Source organism: Cydia strobilella, chromosome 26, assembly GCF_947568885.1.
Source record: "Cydia strobilella chromosome 26, ilCydStro3.1, whole genome shotgun sequence".
NCBI lineage: Eukaryota > Metazoa > Arthropoda > Insecta > Lepidoptera > Tortricidae > Cydia > Cydia strobilella.
The window spans coordinates 7,637,370-7,663,921 of NC_086066.1; the positions used below are offsets into that span (position 1 = coordinate 7,637,370).

At 45.2% G+C, this 26,552-nt stretch overlaps 1 protein-coding gene across 1 annotated transcript in view; it reads right to left on the bottom strand.

The window, feature by feature from the left end:
• Positions 1-22: 22 nt before the first annotated feature.
• LOC134753349 (uncharacterized) overlaps positions 23-26,552 on the bottom strand; it is a 73,865-nt gene continuing 47,335 nt past the window's right edge. Inside the window, exons 9-14 of the mRNA XM_063689219.1 lie at positions 25,761-25,934; positions 25,076-25,183; positions 22,394-22,540; positions 14,832-14,957; positions 8,755-8,844; positions 23-7,123 (exon numbers count right to left, since the gene is read on the bottom strand). Coding sequence (XP_063545289.1) covers positions 3,875-7,123; positions 8,755-8,844; positions 14,832-14,957; positions 22,394-22,540; positions 25,076-25,183; positions 25,761-25,934 — 3,894 coding nt within the window. The 3' untranslated portion in view covers positions 23-3,874. The remainder of the gene's footprint in view (positions 7,124-8,754; positions 8,845-14,831; positions 14,958-22,393; positions 22,541-25,075; positions 25,184-25,760; positions 25,935-26,552) is intronic.

Consider the following 26,552-nt stretch of genomic DNA (forward strand, 5'->3'; position numbering starts at 1 on the left):
TGAATCAATAAAAAATATGATAATAGTTTCATTATTTATTTCACACACATCTCTTTTTTAAACATCTGTAGGCACAAGTAGCGAAACATCATCAATATGTAGTCTATAAAACAAAATTATGTTTTAACTTCGTAAGGCCTAAGGCGTTACTAATTACTTCAAGGTAATTTAAACCATTTTGAATTGGAATACAGATGTATTTCTTTTGTTTCATCAAAGATAGATATAACTCCGTAATAGATTGATACATTCTAAGGAAAAAACGTGCCTCGAAAATCAAGAAAATTTTATTCTCGTTCATAGGGCGCTACTAGCTTTGGCCTACTGTCGTATATATGGCGCTGACGGTTTCGTTTGTTATTTAACAATTTTAACGCATATCAGTGAAAGAACATAGGTGAAAATCATAAAAATAATTAATGCAAATAAAAAAAATCATTTATCCATATTTAAATACATTTTATCGTATTTTTATAAATCTTCATTTTTAGTTTTAAAGTGTGTCGACAGATGGCAGTGAATTTACTGGGGTTCAGGGACCGGACAACCCTTTCCGCGATAAAACCCTTTCAATGGGCGACACTTAAACACGGCTAACACATTGAAAGACTTCCCCTTTTGAACTGCAAGCCCATTCATACCCTTACCGAAAAGCTAACCAAAAATAAGGCTAGCTCTTAATAAGGGTTACCCTTATCTTTAAGCGCTTTTTATAAAGGTTTCCCTTTGCGTGAAAGAGACAGGATTAGTATATATCTACGGTAGTGTATGAAAAGAAAAGAAAATACGTGCCTAGTCAAAGAACGCCGCCGTCGCCGCCAACGATCGCTCGGATTCGAAGTAATGTGTGCTTTATGAACAAGGTAGACGACTTAAATTAGCACGCTTATATGCTAAAAGGGAAGCCCTTTATAAGTCTAACCCTTATAAGCAATATGCAAGGTGTTGGTGAGCGGATAATAAGGGTTTTGTAAGGGTATTTGGGCTACCGATTACTCAAGTGTGGTAGCGGGTTTTTAAAAGCAAAACAAAGGGTTTCGTCTGGCAAAGGGTATGGTGAGTTAAGCCTTATGCAATACCCTTATAAAACCCCGATAAGGGATAGCGGGCCGGTCCCTGCTGGGGTTACAAAATTTACTATGACAGTACCGCTCTAGTATAAGTTACTCTATGGTTTCATTTAATTACAAAACAAAAGAAATTCAACCATATTTTGTTCACTATTGACTCCAAATTCAACTACCAATTTGTATGGTAGGCCTTAAGAGATTAAGTATGGTTATATACATTTAATTTTCTACCTTTAGAGACATCCCACACTAGACGCCGACGCTGTTATTCAAACGCAATAATATAATTCATGAGAGACTTTTATGTATTTCCGAGGTAGAAAATAAAATGCTTATACTCTGGCAAGCCCACTGTCAGTAGAAAACGGCACGAAATTCATATTTTCTATGGGAGGACAACCCTTCGCGCCTACTTTTTTAAATTTGCCGCCCTTTTCTAGTGACGGAAATAGCTTGTCAAACTATAAAAAACCGGTCAAGTGCGAGTCGGACTCGCACTTGGCCGGGTTTTTTTTATTGGGAATAGATTATACTGAGTGACGAAACGCTACATTATTCCCCGGCTGTAGCTCACTTCGCTAGAATCATACGTCGTTCAAGAACGTCGCCAGCAAATATTACATTCAATCACAGGGCGGACACGCCATACATCAAAAATCATTTGCGTTTCTATGTGTGACCGGCACGTCCGTACACGCGTCATGCGTCATTGTGTGAGTAAGTTGCCTAAAAACCGAACTGAGCGTTCGGCAAAAGGTCGTCAATCTGCTGTCGCGGGGCGAGGTCATTCGAATCAGGGCGGGGCGGTGCGTGGCCGTTCTGTATGATGATACCAAAGACCTATGTAACTCCGTTTTAAGATGAATACAGTCTAAGGAAAAAAGAGAAGTGAAAGGTCCCACTTTGTCGCTTACCATAAGGACGAAATTTGCTTGTATATTTATACGAATAACCTGTCAAAGCGTCCTTAGAGCGTTTTCACATTGTCCGATCAGATATCGGATGTCGGAAGGAAATAAATGTAATAAAAATAAGTTTGCTATTGATTTTATTTAAGTATTAAACGCATTTTAAGTACAAGCCTTTCTGACTGACAGATTTAATTAGACGTCGGATATTAGGGGGCAAAATTAATTGACAAATATGTGTCGAAGTGTTATTCAAAGGTCCCACTTTATCGCTTCCCATAAGGACGAAATTTGACTGTCAAAGCGTCCTTATGGTAAGCGACCAAGTGGGACTTTTTGCTTGGAAACGACACATATTGATAATAGAGTTTCTCAATATAGGAACTCTCTATAATTTTTGACCCCAAAATTTCGATGTCTGGATTTAAGTTTTTCAAAATATATATATATTTTTAAATTAAGTATCAATTGTCTTGTAATATTTAACAACTCAGCATGGCTATCTAAATCAAAATCTCTTACCATCTCACTCTCTCAGATAGTTACATCTCGCATTTTACAGAATTCTAGGTAAAGTCACACAACAAAGGCCGCAAAAATATCTGACACGATCTTATTTGTAGAGCCATAAGAGCGTGTCACATATTTTTGCGGCCTTCGAAGAGTAATATTTTTGCAGCCTTCAAAGAGTAATATTTTTGCGGCCTTCAAAGAGTAATATTTTTGCGACCTTCGAAGAGATATATTTTTGCAGCCTTCAAAGAGTAATATTTTTGCGACCTTCGAAGAGTAATATTTTTGCGGCCTTCGAAGAGATATTTTTGCAGCCTTCAAAGAGTAATATTTTTGCGACCTTCGAAGAGTAATATTTTTGCGGCCTTCGAAGAGTAATATTTTTGCGACCTTCGAAGACTAATATTTTTGCGACCTTCGAAGAGTAATACGCGACTGTATTGTCATAGAATCCAGCGAAGTGTGCTACATTATGTTAGATACATGATTATTTCATATATTTACTATAGTAATAAACTTTTGAGAAGAAATTTCAACATATCAATTTGATATATTGAACCACTATCATAAACACCGTATTCTGCACACTAGTATTATCGAAAACATTTTGTCCCTCTCTTTTCCTTATTGTTGGAAATAGACAATATTAGTGTGCAAACACATAATCTACCATCTGTACATATATTTTATGCAAACGCATATATTAAAGAATGGATTATCTTATTCTTTTATATAAAATTTAAAACGCACTGTACATAATATTTAATACACTAAGGCCCATTTGCACCATCCCACTAACCCGGGGTTAACCGGTTAAACCAAGAGTTACCATGGTTACCAGAAGGGTCAAGGAGGGAACAGTGGGTCGGTAGAAGAAGGCCGGGCACAGTGGCTCACTCAACCTAATTTAAACACGAGAGGCGATATTTGGGCGACTGAGCCACTGTTTGGCTGAGCCACTGTTTGGCTGAGCCACTGTTTCCGCCTTGGCCCTAAAATTTGAGACTGGGTTAACGGTTTAACCAACCCCGGGTTAGTGGGATGGTGCAAGTGGCGCGAATCTTGGGAGTACTATGGATAATTTGAGTAGATAAGTTTATTTACATATATATGACGTTGGCAAATACGTCATCATTATGTAACATTACAGCTTTATATTTTACAACAGGGGGCGTATTATAACTTGTTATTTTCTCCCAATGAAAACCTCTATTTACAAGCATTAGCATACAAGCATCAAAAACATTGATTATTATAATTTGTACTTAAACAAATGTAAATGATGAAAAAAAACCAAATCATTTAGAGCGAAACAACAAGTCGCAAGCCCTTAACAATATACTCGACCATAGTCTCCCAATAATTCTGATTTAAAGTACCCGATTATCTTCCCGATTGGCTCTGCTTTTCGTCCTCACCACACCGGCAGTCCTCATTTATGGAGTCCAGAGACATGAGGCTCTCCTGAGAGGTCCGCAGACAGGATCTACATCTCGAATCAACCGAGGCCCCGCTTTGAGAGTTCGCATCTTCGGAAACAGACTCCAAAGACCTCAAGCTCTCTACTGAAGTAAGCTTGTACGATCGTCTGAACTCTGCAATCTCTTCTTCGCTCATGTTCAGCGCCAGCAGAGAATCTCTAGCTATTTTCCCTAGAGACGACACCTTTTTCTTTTTCTTAAACAATACAGAGTCCATTTTGGTTAACGGCGATGGCTTGTTCAAACTCTCTGGCAAAGATTTGGGACTGGAACCGCTTCGCGATCGTAATTTCCTTCTTCTTTCTGGTATATCCCTTGGTGTTGAGACTATTTCAGGCACTTTGAAGGCAATGGTTTTCTTCTGACTCTCCTCGCACTGCGAGATGTCCTCAGCTGAGTTAGCTTTCTTGAGCTTCGCTCTTTCCGGGATGACTGGTGACGTCTTCAAGTCTTTGCACACTTCTGGCTCTATAGCTTCATCTACAACCTCTGGTGATAGATCGAGTTGCTCCTTAATTTCAGCGTCTCTTAATTCTTGAGCTAAGCTAGGTTCAGCTTCAGACTTCGTTTCCTTCGGTACGAGCTGGTTTTCATAAATAAGGTACGATAATGCATCTTTACCTAAGTCAACACTTTCCAAATCTTTTACTTTCTCACCTTCCAAAGTGACACTAGAAGTGTTTTTGTCATCAATGAATTTGATATCGTCAATATAATCTATCTGTGCGTTTTCTATCGTCTCGTCACATGTTTCTTCTATAGTAGCTATGGGCGCTAAATCTACTTTCTCCTCTAATTTAGGTTCATTGTCTAACGTCACTTCCCAAACTGTGTTCACTATCGGTTGGCTTTTAAGCTGTTTCTCAGTCAGTTCAAAAGCTAAAGCGTTAGTCATAGTGGACGTCAATGTGTTTTCAGGGCTTATATTCTCTTTGATGCCCCGGATAACCTTGCTCGGTAGTTTGTCAACCGATTGTCCGGTTTCCGGACTCTGCTTGTCTAGAGTGTTCTCCGAGCCGGACGCCTTCAAGACCGCAGCAAAAGACCTAGGTCTGACGGGCTCTTTATCTTCTTTAGATTCGTCCCCGGAGGTCTTGTTGTCTGGCTTACTCGTATCATAGTTTTTATTTAAGTCGTTGGGTTTACTGAGATCTAGTATATCACACGCTCTGGCCACGTCTTTATTCCCGTTGGCGCTAGCGTCACACTGGAAGCTTAAACCTAAACAGTTTTGTACTAAATTGTCATCGGTGGTTTTTTCGGTAACTTTATCTATTTCGGGCTCGCTCGCCTCCGAGTTGCCTTGCTGCAAGGACTGGAACTCGCTTAGCGTGTTGTCCGTATCCGTCGACGGCGTTTTGCTGTCGAGTTTCTTCGAGAAAGACTCGTCGACGAAAGATACTTGGACTCTTTCCGAAAGAGTGGAATCTGTTGCTTCTGAAATACTTTCTACGTCTTCTCTCTCTTCAGTCTTCTCGGTGGCACTGCTCCAGGACCAGAACGAGCTGGTGAGAGAAGAATCCTTTCTAGGAGGAGTGTTTGAAGCGGATTTCTTTTCGTCTTCAGAGTTTCTAGAAAATATACTGGTGGGGTGTTGGAAGAGGCTTAGTAATTTTTCTAAATGGCCAGGTATTTTGGATTCCTTTTCCGGTTCCGGCCTCGGTATATGGAAGCTGGCTGACGGCGCGACCCACGATATTTTCCTCATCCTGTCCAAACCTTTCGTTTTCAGTGCGGGCACATCGAGCAAACTGGACGTTCTCTTGGGAGAGCAGGTGAGGGTTTCCTGCAGTTGGAAACCGTCTTTCTTTACAGTTTCTTTTAAACTGGAATTGTTTGTTAAAGTGCCTTCATTGGATGAGGTGTCTTCTTTATTTTCTATTGCATTTTGCAAGGAATATTCTATACCGGAATCGGCTGAAGTTACCATAACTTTTTCTTGTCTGGACTCCAAAGAGCTCACGCTCGCCTCCAGGCTGGATAGTGATCCGTGTATCTTCTTGTTTTTTCCAAATATTATCGGAGATACACTCTCGTTGGAGCTGACAGACATGTTCAGGAAGTTGCCACTGTTGATGGGGGTAACTTCACTCGTGGATTCTATACTGCTCTCAGTAGACAATACCACATCAGTTTTTCTTCTATCCAGTTCTGAATCTGATTCAACGGACTCCTGTATGATGATAGGTTTGGCCGGCTGGTCTATCGCATTCAGACTCTCCATGGAGCTTCCGGATATTTCCAAAGAGGAACTGCTGTCGCAGAACGGGCTGCCGATCAACTTTTTGTTCATAAGCCTGGACACTTCTAAATCGGGGCTGTCCAGGCTCGATTCGCTTTTGTTTTTCTTAAGAACTACATTATCTCGATTAATAACAGGTACATCGTCAAAGGTATCTAATTTGCTATCTATATTTATATCAGTTTGCGTGCAATCACTCTTCACTTTAACAGGTTTAACGGTTTTAGTTCTGTCGCGCAGCTCCTCTATAAGGTTGCCGAGGTCCTCCGTGATCGCTTCTATCTGTTTCATGGCGACGTCGTCACGTTTCTCCACCTCCTTATCTTCTTTGATTTGGTCGTGCGCTTTGGGCGTATCTACCGTCTCCTTCTTCACCGTAACGGACACCTGTACATCTATCCTCTCACTCTCACTCACCGTTTTGCTATTTGTAACTAATTTCGTCTCCGTTTTAGTAATTTTATTATCACCTATTACACTAACGGCCTCGTCGTGGGACAGGCTCTCCGTCTTGTCGTGAAAAACGTTCTCCAAGTCTCTATCACTAACCGTATCACTATTTACACTATTAACAACAGTTTCATCACTCGATTTATCACTTTTCGTCTTTTCAGTTTTATCTTCGTCCTCTTTATCGCCACACTCTTTCACACTAGTGTCTTTAACATCATTAACTTTACTGTTCTCTGTCAGTTTAGTTATCTCATCGTTGGTCTGACAGTTGGTGCATTCTGTGGGGTCCCGCCCACTGCTGGGCTTGTGCTTGGTGGTCATGGGTGTAGGCGGGGGGGAGGGCGCGGAGGGGTTATACATGGTGTCCATGTTGCGCGTCACGGAGAATCGCGAGGACCGCAGGGTTGGTTGTTCCGGCGTAGCTGACTGTACTTGGATCTGTGGCGGCTCCGCTACCTGGAAAACAATAGGGATGATGACACATGTTGAATTTTATCAAAATCTAGTAAAATAGATAGCAAATGAGCAATTTATCACAATAATGTGGATATGATAATAATAAATGGAAAAAGTACAAAAATACAGGACCTGAAAGATTCAAAATTTAAGTTTTTTTTTTTAAACCTTCAAACAGGTAAAAAGTAAGGGTATCATTCGATTCCTTACATTTTATAAAAAAAAAGATTGTATTGCAACTATATACATAAACGCAATATTTCAATGACAAAAACGTAATTTTCTTCTTTTGACCATACCATAAGACGGGCTCTCAGTGACCTTGACGTCACGTTCACTTATCGTTTTGTTAGAAGAGTTTCACGAGTGAGGTACGACTGTCGGACTTTGACTATCATTTCTGACTTTTGTATTGCTTTAATACAATGGGTCCCATATAGACATTTGATCCTAAAAACACACCTGATCGATTAGTACCATTAATAAAAATTTTAAAATATTTATCAGTACGGTTTTTACTCACTATTATTTTTAGTCGCTTTTTTTAGGTTGTGCACGACGTACAACCGCCGCGGACACTCGTGCCTGAGGATGGATTCCCAAAGAATCCGAAACATGTCGCCAAAAGCGACTAAAAATAATAGTGAGTAAAAACCGTACTGATAAATATTTTTATTAATGAAAATTTGTCATTGGTTCGTGTTGAATTATAATTGAGCAAGCGAATTTCCGTATCAGCTTCCATTAATGCTTTCATATGCCTGGCTGTTCTTCTATAAAGGTCGTATTTCGGTTTAGAATTTTGTGTGCAGGTTCGATAATTATGTTTTTTTTTTTAATAAGTTTATGGAAATTTACGGAGCGAGGGCGTTTCTGAAGTGTACAGCCCAAAGAACTACATGTTTTAACTTGAACTAGATAAATCTAGTATTAGTAGTAGTAGTAGTATTAGTAGTTTAGTAGTCTACTAAAGTAGTGTTAACCGGAAAATCGAAACTTACGACAACACTAGCGCAGGTGTCAATCCCTAGCGGTTGACAGCGTGGGAAAATGAGAGATCGCGTGCGCATGTAATGGCGTCTGTAGCTTACCTAAGCTGAATCTCGTAAAAAAGACGTTTAGTGCTTTAAAAATCTTAATAGTAGTTATACTTAAGGCCGTTCCTTTGTTTGTCCGCTGTCTCTGTCACATTTCGCAAGAAAGAACGGGAAAAATCATGCGCGCCAAGTGTCAATTTTGATCGAATTTTGTCGATTTTTATTTATTTTAAAAACGTTACCCTACATTATCGAAATTCGAAAGCTATGAAATTATTATTTAAGTTAAGATTGTTTTTTCTTCTTTTTTTATTTATAGTATCACATAATAAATAACCGAGTAAAGTTGGATTAAAAGTCCGAGTTAGAGGTTACTTTGGGAATTAATTGTATCGAGTGAAGTGTCATAATTCGTGTATCGGAAGCTATGATATTAAAGATAATATAGTCAAGAACTACATATATTTTTTCCACGTCTACGAATATCAACGCCTCTTAGAAAAACAGGATCATATAGGGAGATTTTTCGCCTTCTGGCTCAGGGAACCGCCTTAAAAACAATGAATTTGTTTGTAAATATAAAATAAGTGTTACCTGTATGACTTTGAACCTGGAAGGGGTTGAGTACGGCGAGCGCAGCGCCGCCGTGTCGGTCGGCGAGCGCTCGGGCGTTACCCGCGTCACCTATAATATTTCAATTTGTTGTCTCTGACCAAAGATAGATATAACTCCGTAATAGATACTATCTATTAGATAGATACAGTCTAAGGAAAAAACGTGCCTCGAAAATCAAGAAAATTTGATTCTCGTTCAGAGGGCGCTACTAGTTTTGTCCTACAGTCGTATAGATGGCGTTGACGGTTTCGTTTGTTATTTAACAATTTTAACGCATATCAGTGAAAGAACATGGGTCAAAATCATAAAAATAATTAATGCAAATAAAAAAATCATTTATCTATATTTAAATACATTCTGTCGTATTTTTATAAATCTTCATTTTTAGTTTTAAAGTGTCGACAGATGGCAGTGAATTTACTGGGGTTACAAAATTTACTATGACAGTACCGCTCTAGTATAAGTTACTCTATGCTCTGACCAAACTCTGAGGGGTAAATATGTAGGTCATACCAGAGAGTAATATAAGTAAAGAAAGAGTGGTAAAGTTCGTAGATTTCAAACAGTCCCCTTTCGGCTTATCCTTTGTCTATTGTTAAATGAAACCGCACGTGCTACTTACTAGCATAAAAAAATGGTATGGCCGTTTTAACCGGTTATTCAATTACCACTCTATGGAGATTGCAATAAGGTTTAAAATGAACTAATGGGAAAACATATTCCTTAGCTGTGTGGTCTTTGCGGTTACTGAGTGCCGGCAAGTCGAACGCTACAGAACCAGTCTAAAATGTGTCATCGATATGCGTAACAAAGGCGCGTTATCGGAGAGCGCACTTACACTGGTTTTTTTAGCGTTGGACTAGCCCGCGCTCGCGACGATGCATGAACCAGGTAAGAGACAGGGACGGATTGCGATTAAAACATTTTGATGGATTCATGACAAGTATGTATTTACATATTTAAAACAAACAATAATAACATTTTTTTACCAATCAGTTAAATAATAACATTAGGTAATAATCCGTTTTACAAATAATCAACTATTAAAATATTCCTCTCTAATGTTACAGACTAAAAACTAAAACTATATTTAACAAAATTAATACATATATGCCCTTTTTAAACAATATCGGCTTTTTTACAATATATAGGTATTACAGACAAATTTTTAATAAACTAAAATAACGTTTTTTTATACACTGTAAATAATAAACAACCACAATGTAAATAATAAAAAAGCCGATATTGTTTAAAAAGGGCATATATGTATTAATTTTGTTAAATATAGTTTTAGTTTTTAGTCTGTAACATTAGAGAGGAATATTTTAATAGTTGATTATTTTTAAAACGGATTATTACCTAATGTTATTATTTAACTGATTAGTAAAAAAATGTTATTACTGTTTGTTTTAAATATGTAAATACATACTTGTCATGAATCCATCAAAATGTTTTAATCGCAATCCGTCCCTGTCTCTTACCTGGTTCATGCATCGTCGCGAGCGCGGGCTAGTCCAACGCTAAAAAAACCAGTGTAAGTGCGCTCTCCGATAACGCGCCTTTGTTACGCATATCGATGACACATTTTAGACTGGTTCTGTAGCGTTCGACTTGCCGGCACTCAGTAACCGCAAAGACCACACAGCTAAGGAATATGTTTTCCCATTAGTTCATTTTAAACCTTATTGCAATCTCCATAGAGTGGTAATTGAATAACCGGTTAAAACGGCCATACCATTTTTTTATGCTAGTTAGTAGCACGTGCGGTTTCATTTAACAATAGACAAAGGATAACCCGAAAGGGGACTGTTTGAAATCTACGAACTATAACTCCATACATCAGTTTTCTTACCAAAACGCGTTTTATTTCGTAGTCGACATCTAGCGTCAAGTAGCGGAACTCTCAGTACTGCTACTCGATACTAGATGTCAAGTCAAAATATTCTTTATTCAAATATTTCAAATAGGCCTAGCAACAAGCACTTTTAAATTGTCAAGTTGTACAAATATTACCTTAATCTAAATATCAGAGCAATTTATCGATGCAGTTATTATTGTTCTTAAAAACATTGAATTATTATAGATATGTCAAACTTAATAATAAGAATTTCACCAAATGATCGCCAAACACCAAAATTGTATAAAAAAAATACTAATCTAGAAACTTTCTAGAATAAAAATCTAAATGTCAAAAAATACGGATTACCTAATATAGGTATTCATTGAATTATCAATTTCATCAATCATTATTAACATAATAATAAATAATTAATTATTTTCAATTTGTCGAATGTGTCGCGATTGACGAAAAGTGTATTGCTCATCAATTTATAACTAATATTAAAAGCGGAAGGAGTTGAAAATAGAGTTCCGGTTACTCTGGTTATATTAGCTGAAAATCGTTGAGCATTAGACTTTTTGTTTGCCGCGACAACTATTGTTGAGTTTTGAAAAAAGCTGTCAACCTTCTGTCTGTCACTTTGCACAGTGATATTTTTGGCTTATTTTTCAAATTATACATGGCTCTAGATGCCTGAAACTGCTTTTATCTTATCTAAAAACATCAGATTACTGTGCAATAGTGTGGGCAGGCCCAATACTGAACAAATAATAACATATCTTTTTGTTTCAGACGTTGCGGCCTTGTACGGCTACGTCGTGTCGTCCTGACGGCCGACGTCAACGTCTATTACGAACTATAAATTTTATTTTTAGTGAATACTGTTATTTTGTGTTTAAGTTTTTTGTGCTTTAGTTATTGTAGATACTGTTACGGTAAGTGGATGCATGCCGCAACTCAATCAGGCGATGGCACACCATATCTAAATTTTAATTGTGTACAATGCGACAACTCTTTTAAAACGCAGAGAGGCCTCAATATTCATATTTCCAAAAAACACCGTCTTTGTATCAGCCAAAATGATGCCGTTTTAAATTTAGACCAACCCTTTTTGACCACCCCCCTTTCTGACCAACCAAATTCCATCCCTTTCCATTCATACCTTAGCGAACTTAAAAATAATGTGCCCGTTGTTAAAAGAGTTCCGCGCGGCGCCAGGATCACAGTCGCTAATCACCTTTCAGGCCTAATTATAAAATGTGTGGAAAATAATCAAATTGATGATTGGCATAATCTTTTCCTTTTTTCATTCAAAACCCTTCATGCCAAAAAGGATAAGACAATTTCTTTAACACAAAAAATCAAAAACAATTGCGTTTCGAATACAATTCCACACATTTCTCGACCTTCTGGATGCGCCTCATCCACTTTCAATAGAACTAAATTAATTGAAAGTAAAATTAGCGACGGCGATCTTAAAGGTGCCGCTCGTCTTCTTTTCACAAATGACGTGCTATCGCCAGATACTCCTGATACCCTCTCGGCTTTACGTTCTAAACATCCCCCAGCTCCTTCAGTACCACACTTGTTTGCCCCACCTACATCTGACCGGGCCTGCCTCCAAATCGAAGACAAAGACGTTATTGACGCCATATTTTCTTTCAAAAACGGTTCGGCGGCCGGCCTGGATGGGATCTCGCCCCAACATTTGAAGGATCTAATTTCTCATTCCGTGGGCGACGCAGGTGTGCAGCTTATCAGTTCCCTTACTAAATTAGTAAATTTTATGTTTTCAGGCAAAATTAACACTGAAATCCTCCCTATTCTATACGGTGCAAACCTGATCGCCCTAACCAAAAAGGACGGAGGGGTGAGACCCATTGCTGTGGGGTCTACTTTACGACGTCTGGCATCAAAAATTGCGGTTAGACACGTTAGATCAAAATTGCAGTCCCTTTTTGAACCAATACAGCTAGGTTTCGGCACGAAAGGTGGGTGCGAGGCAGCCGTCCATGCCCTAAGGACCTACCTTTCACTCAATGATTGCGAAATTGTAGTCAAAATTGACGTTAAAAATGCTTTTAATTCGGTTAGTAGGGACACTTTGCTGACAGAAGTAAAGGACAAAATTCCAGAGCTATACAATTACCTTTTCTTTTGCTATTCAAACTCATCTAAATTAATGTACAAGTCACATGAATTATCTTCTGAGGTTGGCTGTCAGCAGGGTGACCCTCTCGGGCCAGCAATTTTTAGTTTGGCTATAAATCCAATTATTAAAAATTTAAAATCAAAATTCAATGTCTGGTATTTAGATGACGGAACTCTAGGAGGCGACGTGAATACTGTGCTCTCTGATTTGTCTTTTATTAAAAGTAGTTTCGAAAATATTGGTTTAGAACTGAACTTCAGCAAATGTGAACTCTTTATTCAAAAACCTTCTTGTTCTTTGGCAGACTTACAACCCAAATTTGACGATCTGGCTCCTGATATCAAATCAGTAGACAAGTATTCTCTTTGCCTCCTGGGATCTCCTATATTCGAAGAATCTTTTCCCGGTTATATTTCTAACTCTATAACTAAATTCAAAAGTCACACGAATCGCTTACTCGAAATTAGCCCTCATTATGCTCTTGTGATTCTTAAATTTTGTCTTTTTGTCCCTAAATTTACATATGTGCTCCGCTGCTGTCCTTTTTGGAAACATCAAAATTTATTGTCGCCTTTAGATGATTTGATCAAAATTAGTTTAGAGACTATTCTAAACATTCAGCTAAGTGAGCCTTCCTGGTCTCAAGCGTCCCTCCCTATTCGGTTTGGAGGTTTAGGAATTCGCAAAATTTCCAGTGTGGCTTCCCCAGCCTTTTTGGCGTCCACTCATAGCACGTCTGGTCTCATAGGAAATATTTTAAGGGCTTTGCCCACAAACTGTGAGATTGCGGGCTTTGAAGACGCCAAAAATGCTTTTAAAATTGCTTGCCCGGGAAAACAATTTCCAGACAACCCAAATTCACAAAGGAGTTGGGATAATGTTTACTGTGATTTAACTTACAATATTCTCCTAAACAACTGTACAGGTCCAGACCGCGCGAGGCTTTTGGCGGTCGGAGCCCGGGAAGCGGGTTACTGGCTACATGCCCATCCTTCGCCTAATACTGGTACTTTCTTGGATCCGGCCTCCCTTAGACTGGCGACTGGTTTGCGACTCGGGGTTTCGGTGTGTACGCCACACATATGCTCTTGTGGCACGGACGTGGACCGACTGGGACACCATGGATTATCTTGTCAAAAAAGTGCCGGCCGTTTTTCAAGACATGCGTCGCTTAATGACATAATCCGTCGGTCTCTTGCCACCATCAATGTACCCGCTCTTCTTGAGCCGACTGGCATTATCAGAGATGATGGCAAGAGGCCCGATGGGATGTCCTTGGTTCCTTGGAGCTTGGGACGGATGTTGGTGTGGGATGCTACCTGCGTAGACACACTGGCACCGTCCCACCTCCAACGGACTAATGTAAAAGCGGGCGGAGCGGCGGAAAGCGCCGAAATTTTAAAACGTAATAAATATAAGAGCCTCGGTAGAGAGTATCATTTCGTTCCATTTGGAGTTGAAACTCTAGGTCCATGGGGTCCCAGCGCGCATAAGTTGTTTGCAGAAATCGCGAAGCGTCTGGTTGACGTAACTGGTGACCGAAGAGCTGGCGGCTTTCTCGCACAACGTATCAGCATTGCGATACAGCGGGGAAATGCCGCCAGCATCCTTGGTACAATGCCTCAAGGGCCTATTTTAGATTTAAGCTAGTTATTAATTTCGTTTACGTAGTACCACTGTATATATCTTGTATATTATTCCCAACATTGTCTTGTTGAGTAGCTGTACTGAAAGTTCCGCTACTTGACGCTAGATGTCGACTACGAAATAAAGCGCGCGCATTGATGTATAGAGTTACCACTATTTCTTTACTTATATTTATCTGTGGTCATACTGAACAACTTTTACTATGGGGCCAACCTTGAAATTGCAAAAAAAAAATCTGCTGTTCTACAGAAAACATTGACTGATTCACCGAAATGTATGAAACAGCAGAATTTATATATCTAATATGAATAGTTTTAATAAAATAGTGTGCGATTGTTTGTTTGGATTCGATATATCCTGGTGCTGCTGGGCCGTGTGGCGTGTGTGCGTGTGTGTGTGTGTGGAGGGTGTACTCACGGAGAAGCGCGAGGGGTGCATGGCGGGGGTGGGGGAGCCGGCGGGGGAGGGCGCGGGGGAGCGCAGCCGCGTGTCCCTCCCCCCGCCCCCCTCCCGGCCCGCGCGGGGCTCCTCCGCCGCCAGGCTCTGTAACAACACGTCCGTTTTAGGTATCGACAGGAGAGTTCAGGTGAATGACTGTACAGACTGTAATATACAGTCTGGACAGGCTCTAAGCGAATAAATAATAGTACTAGTACTATTATTACTAGTATTGTTATTTCTTCTGTACAGAAGATTCAATCTCTAACAAAACGCCTTTTTTTTCTTTATTTAGAAACAAACAGTCCCTTATATTAATAAGCTGTTACAATATAGGTTAATAGACTTATAGACCTACAGTTTCCTAAAATAGAGTATGAAAACCATATGACTTATATAAGTACTAAATTAAACTAGAAATAGAAATTCGAAGTTGTCAAATCAATGTTACAAAAATACTCTTTTTTTTATTATTAAATAGGAGGCAAACGAGCAGACGGATCACTTGATGGTAAGCGATTACCGCCGCCCATGGACACCCGCAACACCAGAGGGGTTGTAAGTGCGTTGCCGGCCTTTAAGATGGGAGTACGCTCTTTTCTTAACTCTATTCTATTACGACTATTACAACAGTCTATTACGACAGATATGACCGCAAGGGCGAGCCGCGTCCGTTCCGTAGCGGTGCGCGACAACCGCTATGGCTAGACACCATAATTGGTGTGGGCCGCGTGTACTTGTAGCGACGCGACGAAATCGCGGAGTGAGCCACGCCTGGTATCGGCAGGAGAGTTGAGATGAATGACTGGACATACATTCTGGATAGGGTATGAGTGTACAGTGCGATAGTTACCCGGTGCAGACAGTGCGTGTGGCAAGTGAGACTGATCTTCCTGGTGACGCGTCGCTCGGGGCTGGCTGCTGTACAGTAGGATAGTTACCCGGTGCAGACAGTGCGTGTGGCAGGTGAGGCTGATCTTCCTGGTGACGCGTCGCTCGGGGCTGGCTGCTGTACAGTAGGATAGTTACCCGGTGCAGACAGTGCGTGTGGCAGGTGAGGCTGATCTTCCTGGTGACGCGTCGCTCGGGGCTGGCTGCTGTACAGTAGGATAGTTACCCGGTGCAGACAGTGCGTGTGGCAGGTGAGGCTGATCTTCCTGGTGACGCGTCGCTCGGGGCTGGCTGCTGTACAGTAGGATAGTTACCCGGTGCAGACAGTGCGTGTGGCAGGTGAGGCTGATCTTCCTGGTGACGCGTCGCTCGGGGCTGGCTGCTGTACAGTAGGATAGTTACCCGGTGCAGACAGTGCGTGTGGCAGGTGAGGCTGATCTTCCTGGTGACGCGTCGCTCGGGGCTGGCTGCTGTACAGTAGGATAGTTACCCGGTGCAGACAGTGCGTGTGGCAGGTGAGGCTGATCTTCCTGGTGACGCGTCGCTCGGGGCTGGCTGCTGTACAGTAGGATAGTTACCCGGTGCAGACAGTGCGTGTGGCAGGTGAGGCTGATCTTCCTGGTGACGCGTCGCTCGGGGCTGGCTGCTGTACAGTAGGATAGTTACCCGGTGCAGACAGTGCGTGTGGCAGGTGAGGCTGATCTTCCTGGTGACGCGTCGCTCGGGGCTGGCTGCTGTACAGTAGGATAGTTACCCGGTGCAGACAGTGCGTGTGGCAGGTGAGGCTGATCTTCCTGGTGACGCGTCGCTCGGGGCTGGCTGCTGTACAGTAGGATAGTTACCCGGTGCAGACAGTGCGTGTGGCAGGTGAGGCTGATCTTCCTGGTGACGCGTCGCTCGGGGCTGGCTGCTGTACAGTAGGATAGTTACCCGGTGCAGACAGTGCGTGTGGCAGGTGAGGCTGATCTTCCTGGTGACGCGTCGCTCGAAGCTGGCTGCTGTACAGTAGGATAGTTACCCGGTGCAGACAGTGCGTGTGGCAGGTGAGGCTGATCTTCCTGGTGACGCGTCGCTCGGGGCTGGCTGCTGTACAGTAGGATAGTTACCCGGTGCAGACAGTGCGTGTGGCAGGTGAGGCTGATCTTCCTGGTGACGCGTCGCTCGGGGCTGGCTGCTGTACAGTAGGATAGTTACCCGGTGCAGACAGTGCGTGTGGCAGGTGAGGCTGATCTTCCTGGTGACGCGTCGCTCGGGGCTGGCTGCTGTACAGTAGGATAGTTACCCGGTGCAGACAGTGCGTGTGGCAGGTGAGGCTGATCTTCCTGGTGACGCGTCGCTCGGGGCTGGCTGCTGTACAGTAGGATAGTTACCCGGTGCAGACAGTGCGTGTGGCAGGTGAGGCTGATCTTCCTGGTGACGCGTCGCTCGGGGCTGGCTGCTGTACAGTAGGATAGTTACCCGGTGCAGACAGTGCGTGTGGCAGGTGAGGCTGATCTTCCTGGTGACGCGTCGCTCGGGGCTGGCTGCTGTACAGTAGGATAGTTACCCGGTGCAGACAGTGCGTGTGGCAGGTGAGGCTGATCTTCCTGGTGACGCGTCGCTCGGGGCTGGCTGCTGTACAGTAGGATAGTTACCCGGTGCAGACAGTGCGTGTGGCAGGTGAGGCTGATCTTCCTGGTGACGCGTCGCTCGGGGCTGGCTGCTGTACAGTAGGATAGTTACCCGGTGCAGACAGTGCGTGTGGCAGGTGAGGCTGATCTTCCTGGTGACGCGTCGCTCGAAGCTGGCTGCTGTACAGTAGGATAGTTACCCGGTGCAGACAGTGCGTGTGGCAGGTGAGGCTGATCTTCCTGGTGACGCGTCGCTCGGGGCTGGCTGCTGTACAGTAGGATAGTTACCCGGTGCAGACAGTGCGTGTGGCAGGTGAGGCTGATCTTCCTGGTGACGCGTCGCTCGGGGCTGGCTGCTGTACAGTAGGATAGTTACCCGGTGCAGACAGTGCGTGTGGCAGGTGAGGCTGATCTTCCTGGTGACGCGTCGCTCGGGGCTGGCTGCTGTACAGTAGGATAGTTACCCGGTGCAGACAGTGCGTGTGGCAGGTGAGGCTGATCTTCCTGGTGACGCGTCGCTCGGGGCTGGCTGCTGTACAGTAGGATAGTTACCCGGTGCAGACAGTGCGTGTGGCAGGTGAGGCTGATCTTCCTGGTGACGCGTCGCTCGGGGCTGGCTGCTGTACAGTAGGATAGTTACCCGGTGCAGACAGTGCGTGTGGCAGGTGAGGCTGATCTTCCTGGTGACGCGTCGCTCGGGGCTGGCTGCTGTACAGTAGGATAGTTACCCGGTGCAGACAGTGCGTGTGGCAGGTGAGGCTGATCTTCCTGGTGACGCGTCGCTCGGGGCTGGCTGCTGTACAGTAGGATAGTTACCCGGTGCAGACAGTGCGTGTGGCAGGTGAGGCTGATCTTCCTGGTGACGCGTCGCTCGGGGCTGGCTGCTGTACAGTAGGATAGTTACCCGGTGCAGACAGTGCGTGTGGCAAGTGAGACTGATCTTCCTGGTGACGCGTCGCTCGGGGCTGGCTGCTGTACAGTAGGATAGTTACCCGGTGCAGACAGTGCGTGTGGCAGGTGAGGCTGATCTTCCTGGTGACGCGTCGCTCGGGGCTGGCTGCTGTACAGTAGGATAGTTACCCGGTGCAGACAGTGCGTGTGGCAGGTGAGGCTGATCTTCCTGGTGACGCGTCGCTCGGGGCTGGCTGCTGTACAGTAGGATAGTTACCCGGTGCAGACAGTGCGTGTGGCAGGTGAGGCTGATCTTCCTGGTGACGCGTCGCTCGGGGCTGGCTGCTGTACAGTAGGATAGTTACCCGGTGCAGACAGTGCGTGTGGCAGGTGAGGCTGATCTTCCTGGTGACGCGTCGCTCGGGGCTGGCTGCTGTACAGTAGGATAGTTACCCGGTGCAGACAGTGCGTGTGGCAGGTGAGGCTGATCTTCCTGGTGACGCGTCGCTCGGGGCTGGCTGCTGTACAGTAGGATAGTTACCCGGTGCAGACAGTGCGTGTGGCAGGTGAGGCTGATCTTCCTGGTGACGCGTCGCTCGGGGCTGGCTGCTGTACAGTAGGATAGTTACCCGGTGCAGACAGTGCGTGTGGCAGGTGAGGCTGATCTTCCTGGTGACGCGTCGCTCGGGGCTGGCTGCTGTACAGTAGGATAGTTACCCGGTGCAGACAGTGCGTGTGGCAGGTGAGGCTGATCTTCCTGGTGACGCGTCGCTCGGGGCTGGCTGCTGTACAGTAGGATAGTTACCCGGTGCAGACAGTGCGTGTGGCAGGTGAGGCTGATCTTCCTGGTGACGCGTCGCTCGGGGCTGGCTGCTGTACAGTAGGATAGTTACCCGGTGCAGACAGTGCGTGTGGCAGGTGAGGCTGATCTTCCTGGTGACGCGTCGCTCGGGGCTGGCTGCTGTACAGTAGGATAGTTACCCGGTGCAGACAGTGCGTGTGGCAGGTGAGGCTGATCTTCCTGGTGACGCGTCGCTCGGGGCTGGCTGCTGTACAGTAGGATAGTTACCCGGTGCAGACAGTGCGTGTGGCAGGTGAGGCTGATCTTCCTGGTGACGCGTCGCTCGGGGCTGGCTGCTGTACAGTAGGATAGTTACCCGGTGCAGACAGTGCGTGTGGCAGGTGAGGCTGATCTTCCTGGTGACGCGTCGCTCGGGGCTGGCTGCTGTACAGTAGGATAGTTACCCGGTGCAGACAGTGCGTGTGGCAGGTGAGGCTGATCTTCCTGGTGACGCGTCGCTCGGGGCTGGCTGCTGTACAGTAGGATAGTTACCCGGTGCAGACAGTGCGTGTGGCAGGTGAGGCTGATCTTCCTGGTGACGCGTCGCTCGGGGCTGGCTGCTGTACAGTAGGATAGTTACCCGGTGCAGACAGTGCGTGTGGCAGGTGAGGCTGATCTTCCTGGTGACGCGTCGCTCGGGGCTGGCTGCTGTACAGTAGGATAGTTACCCGGTGCAGACAGTGCGTGTGGCAGGTGAGGCTGATCTTCCTGGTGACGCGTCGCTCGGGGCTGGCTGCTGTACAGTAGGATAGTTACCCGGTGCAGACAGTGCGTGTGGCAGGTGAGGCTGATCTTCCTGGTGACGCGTCGCTCGGGGCTGGCTGCTGTACAGTAGGATAGTTACCCGGTGCAGACAGTGCGTGTGGCAGGTGAGGCTGATCTTCCTGGTGACGCGTCGCTCGGGGCTGGCTGCTGTACAGTAGGATAGTTACCCGGTGCAGACAGTGCGTGTGGCAGGTGAGGCTGATCTTCCTGGTGACGCGTCGCTCGGGGCTGGCTGCTGTACAGTAGGATAGTTACCCGGTGCAGACAGTGCGTGTGGCAGGTGAGGCTGATCTTCCTGGTGACGCGTCGCTCGGGGCTGGCTGCTGTACAGTAGGATAGTTACCCGGTGCAGACAGTGCGTGTGGCAGGTGAGGCTGATCTTCCTGGTGACGCGTCGCTCGGGGCTGGCTGCTGTACAGTAGGATAGTTACCCGGTGCAGACAGTGCGTGTGGCAGGTGAGGCTGATCTTCCTGGTGACGCGTCGCTCGGGGCTGGCTGCTGTACAGTAGGATAGTTACCCGGTGCAGACAGTGCGTGTGGCAGGTGAGGCTGATCTTCCTGGTGACGCGTCGCTCGGGGCTGGCTGCTGTACAGTAGGATAGTTACCCGGTGCAGACAGTGCGTGTGGCAGGTGAGGCTGATCTTCCTGGTGACGCGTCGCTCGGGGCTGGCTGCTGTACAGTAGGATAGTTACCCGGTGCAGACAGTGCGTGTGGCAGGTGAGGCTGATCTTCCTGGTGACGCGTCGCTCGGGGCTGGCTGCTGTACAGTAGGATAGTTACCCGGTGCAGACAGTGCGTGTGGCAGGTGAGGCTGATCTTCCTGGTGACGCGTCGCTCGGGGCTGGCTGCTGTACAGTAGGATAGTTACCCGGTGCAGACAGTGCGTGTGGCAGGTGAGGCTGATCTTCCTGGTGACGCGTCGCTCGGGGCTGGCTGCTGTACAGTAGGATAGTTACCCGGTGCAGACAGTGCGTGTGGCAGGTGAGGCTGATCTTCCTGGTGACGCGTCGCTCGGGGCTGGCTGCTGTACAGTAGGATAGTTACCCGGTGCAGACAGTGCGTGTGGCAGGTGAGGCTGATCTTCCTGGTGACGCGTCGCTCGGGGCTGGCTGCTGTACAGTAGGATAGTTACCCGGTGCAGACAGTGCGTGTGGCAGGTGAGGCTGATCTTCCTGGTGACGCGTCGCTCGGGGCTGGCTGCTGTACAGTAGGATAGTTACCCGGTGCAGACAGTGCGTGTGGCAGGTGAGGCTGATCTTCCTGGTGACGCGTCGCTCGGGGCTGGCTGCTGTACAGTAGGATAGTTACCCGGTGCAGACAGTGCGTGTGGCAGGTGAGGCTGATCTTCCTGGTGACGCGTCGCTCGGGGCTGGCTGCTGTACAGTAGGATAGTTACCCGGTGCAGACAGTGCGTGTGGCAGGTGAGGCTGATCTTCCTGGTGACGCGTCGCTCGGGGCTGGCTGCTGTACAGTAGGATAGTTACCCGGTGCAGACAGTGCGTGTGGCAGGTGAGGCTGATCTTCCTGGTGACGCGTCGCTCGGGGCTGGCTGCTGTACAGTAGGATAGTTACCCGGTGCAGACAGTGCGTGTGGCAGGTGAGGCTGATCTTCCTGGTGACGCGTCGCTCGGGGCTGGCTGCTGTACAGTAGGATAGTTACCCGGTGCAGACAGTGCGTGTGGCAGGTGAGGCTGATCTTCCTGGTGACGCGTCGCTCGGGGCTGGCTGCTGTACAGTAGGATAGTTACCCGGTGCAGACAGTGCGTGTGGCAGGTGAGGCTGATCTTCCTGGTGACGCGTCGCTCGGGGCTGGCTGCTGTACAGTAGGATAGTTACCCGGTGCAGACAGTGCGTGTGGCAGGTGAGGCTGATCTTCCTGGTGACGCGTCGCTCGGGGCTGGCTGCTGTACAGTAGGATAGTTACCCGGTGCAGACAGTGCGTGTGGCAGGTGAGGCTGATCTTCCTGGTGACGCGTCGCTCGGGGCTGGCTGCTGTACAGTAGGATAGTTACCCGGTGCAGACAGTGCGTGTGGCAGGTGAGGCTGATCTTCCTGGTGACGCGTCGCTCGGGGCTGGCTGCTGTACAGTAGGATAGTTACCCGGTGCAGACAGTGCGTGTGGCAGGTGAGGCTGATCTTCCTGGTGACGCGTCGCTCGGGGCTGGCTGCTGTACAGTAGGATAGTTACCCGGTGCAGACAGTGCGTGTGGCAGGTGAGGCTGATCTTCCTGGTGACGCGTCGCTCGGGGCTGGCTGCTGTACAGTAGGATAGTTACCCGGTGCAGACAGTGCGTGTGGCAGGTGAGGCTGATCTTCCTGGTGACGCGTCGCTCGGGGCTGGCTGCTGTACAGTAGGATAGTTACCCGGTGCAGACAGTGCGTGTGGCAGGTGAGGCTGATCTTCCTGGTGACGCGTCGCTCGGGGCTGGCTGCTGTACAGTAGGATAGTTACCCGGTGCAGACAGTGCGTGTGGCAGGTGAGGCTGATCTTCCTGGTGACGCGTCGCTCGGGGCTGGCTGCTGTACAGTAGGATAGTTACCCGGTGCAGACAGTGCGTGTGGCAGGTGAGGCTGATCTTCCTGGTGACGCGTCGCTCGGGGCTGGCGGCGGCGGGCTCGTTGCGCCGGCACAGGGCGCGCACTTCGCGCGTCAGCCGCGCGACTAGATCCTCGCTCGGGGATGACTCCTGCGAATATATCACAAACAATAGTACATTATGATACGAGTGTGCTAAGTTGGTCATTACACACGAGGCGATATTGCACGCGCGAGCTGTAAGCGAGCGCGCAATAAGAAAGCCGATGTGTGTAATGACCAATGCACACGCGTTACATACGACGTTTTTCAACACACTTGCGAGAAAAAAAAAGATATATTAATCAAATTTTAATAGTTAAAACAGTTAGTATTGTGTGTTGCATCTGTCATACTCGTACTGCCGGCCGGGCCGCGCACTGCGCAGGCGCGAGGAGCGCGCCCGTGCCCGCCAGTCCGACCAATTAAAGAAGGCTCCCTTTCCATGCATATTATTAGCAATCAGTTACCTTCTTAACTCAGTCGGATAATATAATGAAGAAGCACGAGTGGATTAATACACTGAAAGAGCACGCGTTTTTAATATCTAGGATTATGAGCCAAAAATCGGTGGAATAAAAACGTCGTTTTGAGCAAGTGTGTTGAAATAGTAGATTGTACAACAAGGGCATAAAGCGATCCATTATTATCCGAAGCAATTTATTGGTTCGAGCGCAGCGAGGACCGATATAGTCGAGGATAAAAATGGTCATTTATGCCTGAGTTACACTGCTTTTCACTTCGAGTGTGAGTAAAATATACAAAAATATCCAATATTGTAGGTTATTTTACCGTATATATTCAAGACTAAAGTAAATTGTACTCGGTTGTGTCGGGCGCGCCCCGGCAGGGCTGGAAGTTTGTATGGCAGATGCAGGACTTTATTGCTAAGTCAATAAGGGTCGTAATAGATTTTACTTTATGCTCTAGAACATAATAAGCAACTTTATGTCGTCTACGCACGACTTAAAGTCGAATTTTACGAGCATGACAAGTGAAAAGATTTATATAACTCCGTATAAGATGGATACAGTCTTAAGGAAAAAACGTGCCTCGGAAATCAAGAAAATTTGATTCTCGAACAGATGGCGCCACCACGTTTTACCACCTTTGGCCTATTCTCGACTAGATGGCGTTGACGGTTTCGTTTGTTATTTAACAATTTTAACGCATATCAGTGAAAGAACATGGGTCACAATCATATAAAAATAATAAATGCAATCATTTATCCATATATAAGTACATTTTATGATATTTTTATACATCTTCATTTTTAGGGTTCCGTACCCAAAGGGTAAAAACGGGACCCTATTACTAAGACTCCGCTGTCCGTCTGTCTGTCACCAGGCTGTATGTCATGAACCGTGATAGCTAGACAGTTGAAATTTTCACAGATGATGTATTTCTGTTGTCGGTATAACAACAAGAACTAAAAACATAATAATATAAATATTTAAATGGGGCTCCCATACAACAAACGTGATTTTTTTGCTGTTTTATTCTGTAATGGTACGGAACCCTTCGTGCGCGAGTCCGACTCGCACTTGGCCGGTTTTTAGTTTTAATCGTGTGTCGATAGATGGCAGTGAATTTACTGGGGTTACAAAATTTACTATGACAGTACCGCTCTAGTATAAGTTACTCTATGGTTGTACTTTTGTGGACATCTGTTATTGGCTATGTTTTCTGTTCACTATGCTTTGTATTACTTTTACTATGATTTTATTCTAGATTGTATTTTATTATATAATTTATGTGTGTGTTTTGTGAATTGTAATTGCATGTCAATAACCTGAATTCATTTTAAGTTTTGTTGTACTTAATAACACTATATGGATCAAAATGATTCGAATTAAATATATAATTGAATTAATTGAATTGAATGGTATTGCTGTTGATGCCCCAAATAAATAAAATAAATAAATTCATGGCGCTTACGCGTTTAGGTCACGAGACTCACGCTCCGCTTCTATGGTTCCTTGTGAAAACAACATCTACTCATGGCGCAAAATATTGGTTCACTGTGCCGGTTCTATACTTGGTAATGCTTTATGGTACAAATGAGTAATAGATCAATGCTTTAGTGGTACAAATTAGTAATAGTTTAATGCTTTTGTGATACAAATGAGTAATCGTTTAATGATTTTGTGTTACAAATGAGTAATAGTTTAATGCTTTTGTGGTACAAATGAGCAATAGTTTAATGCTTTTGTGGTACAAATGAGCAATAGTTTAATGCTTTTGTGTTACAAATGAGTAATTGTTCAATGCTTTTGTGGTACAAATGAGTAATAGTTTAATGCTTTTGTGATACAAATGAGTAATCGTTTAATGCTTTTGTGTTACAAATGAGTAATAGTTTAATGCTTTTGTGGTACAAATTAGTAAGAGTTCAATGCTTTAGTGGTACAAATGAGTAATAGTTCAATGCTTTTGTGGTACAAATGAGTAATAGTTTAATGCTTTTGTGGTACAAATGAGTAATAGTTTAATGCTTTTGTGGTACAAATGAGTAACAATCCAATGCTTTTGTGGTACAAATGAGTATTGGTTCATAAATGAATCCAGTAAGTATTTATTTGCAATGATTGAGTGGATAGGTACAATAGTGTGTTAGGTGGTAAGTGACAGTATGTTTGTTACTCACCGCGGGGTCGTCCAGGTCGACCTGAGTCAGGGTGGTGTTGGTCTCCATGGCGTTGAGGATCGCCTGCAGTCCTTCTGCGCCCAGCCTATTGTCGCGCAGGTCTATCCTCTGTGAGAAACAATAACAATAATGTGTTAGATATAAACAAGCATACGGCCCGCCTGGATGGTAAGCAGTCACCGTAGCCTATGGACGCCTGGATCACCAGAGATATTACATGCGCATTGCCGACATTAGCCGAGATTATTAATTGAGGTATAGGAACAGTCTAGATTTTGGATCGCACCACTCCGTTGGCAGGGTATTCATTCTCATACCCTAGAACAGCCATTCCTAATCTAGGGGTAATTAATTACCCCCGTAGGAGTAAAGCTGGTATTTTACGGGGGTAATAAACTCAATTGAAGTTGACAAAGTATAGACCTGTAAGAAAGAATATTGATAATTATTGGGAGGAGGGGTAAAATCGGGATCCCCAGTTAGTCATAGGGGTGGCAGGACTGAAGAGGTGACGGACCACTGCCCTAAAACCTAGAAAAGGGTCGCGGACGCTCAGGCTGAGGAATGAGCTTCCTGCCGAGGTTTTCTCGAGGGGCTACAGTATGGAGTTCTATGAAAAAGGAGTGTACAGGTTTGTAAAGGGTCGGCATTGTCGGCACTGAAAGGTCAAGTTTAGTTAGTGTACCTGCAGGTGCGTGTCCTGCAGCAGCGCCTGCCGCAGCAGCGGCGCCGCGTCGGACAGGAGCCGCACCCCCTGGAGCCCGAGCGACAGCAGGGCTCCGGCGCCGACCACGCGCACGCCGGCGCTTCCGATAGCGTTGCGGCCCACGTTCAGCACGTATAGCGACTTCGACGCCCGCTGTATAAATACAACCCATTAACAATAGCATATTGTTAAGAGAGATCCCACACTAGCGTCTTTTTAGCGTCGGCGCCTAGTCAGCGTTATGGAAAATAGCGTCGCTGCGCAGTTGCGTCAACGTTTGACTAGACGCCGACGTCCATTGAGTCGGTCAGAAGTAAAAAAACAAACCGGCCAAGTGCGAGTCGGACTCGCGCACGAAGGGTTCCGTACCATTACGGAAAAAAACAGCAAAAAAATCACGTTTGTTGTATGGGAGCCCCATTTAAATATTTATATTATTCTGTTTTTAGTATTTGTTGTTATAGCGGCAACAGAAATAAATCATCTGTGAAAATTTCAACTGTCTAGCTATCACCAAAGATAGATATAACTCCGTAATAGATAGATACAGTCTAAGGAAAAAACGTGCCTCGAAAATCAAGAAAATTTGATTCTCGTTCAGAGGGCGCTACTAGTTTTGGCCTACAGTCGAATAGATGGCGTTGACGGTTTCGTTTGTTATTTAACAATTTTAACGCATATCAGTGAAAGAACATGGGTCAAAATCATAAAAATAATTAATGCAAATAAAAAAATCATTTACCTATATTTAAATACATTCTATCATATTTT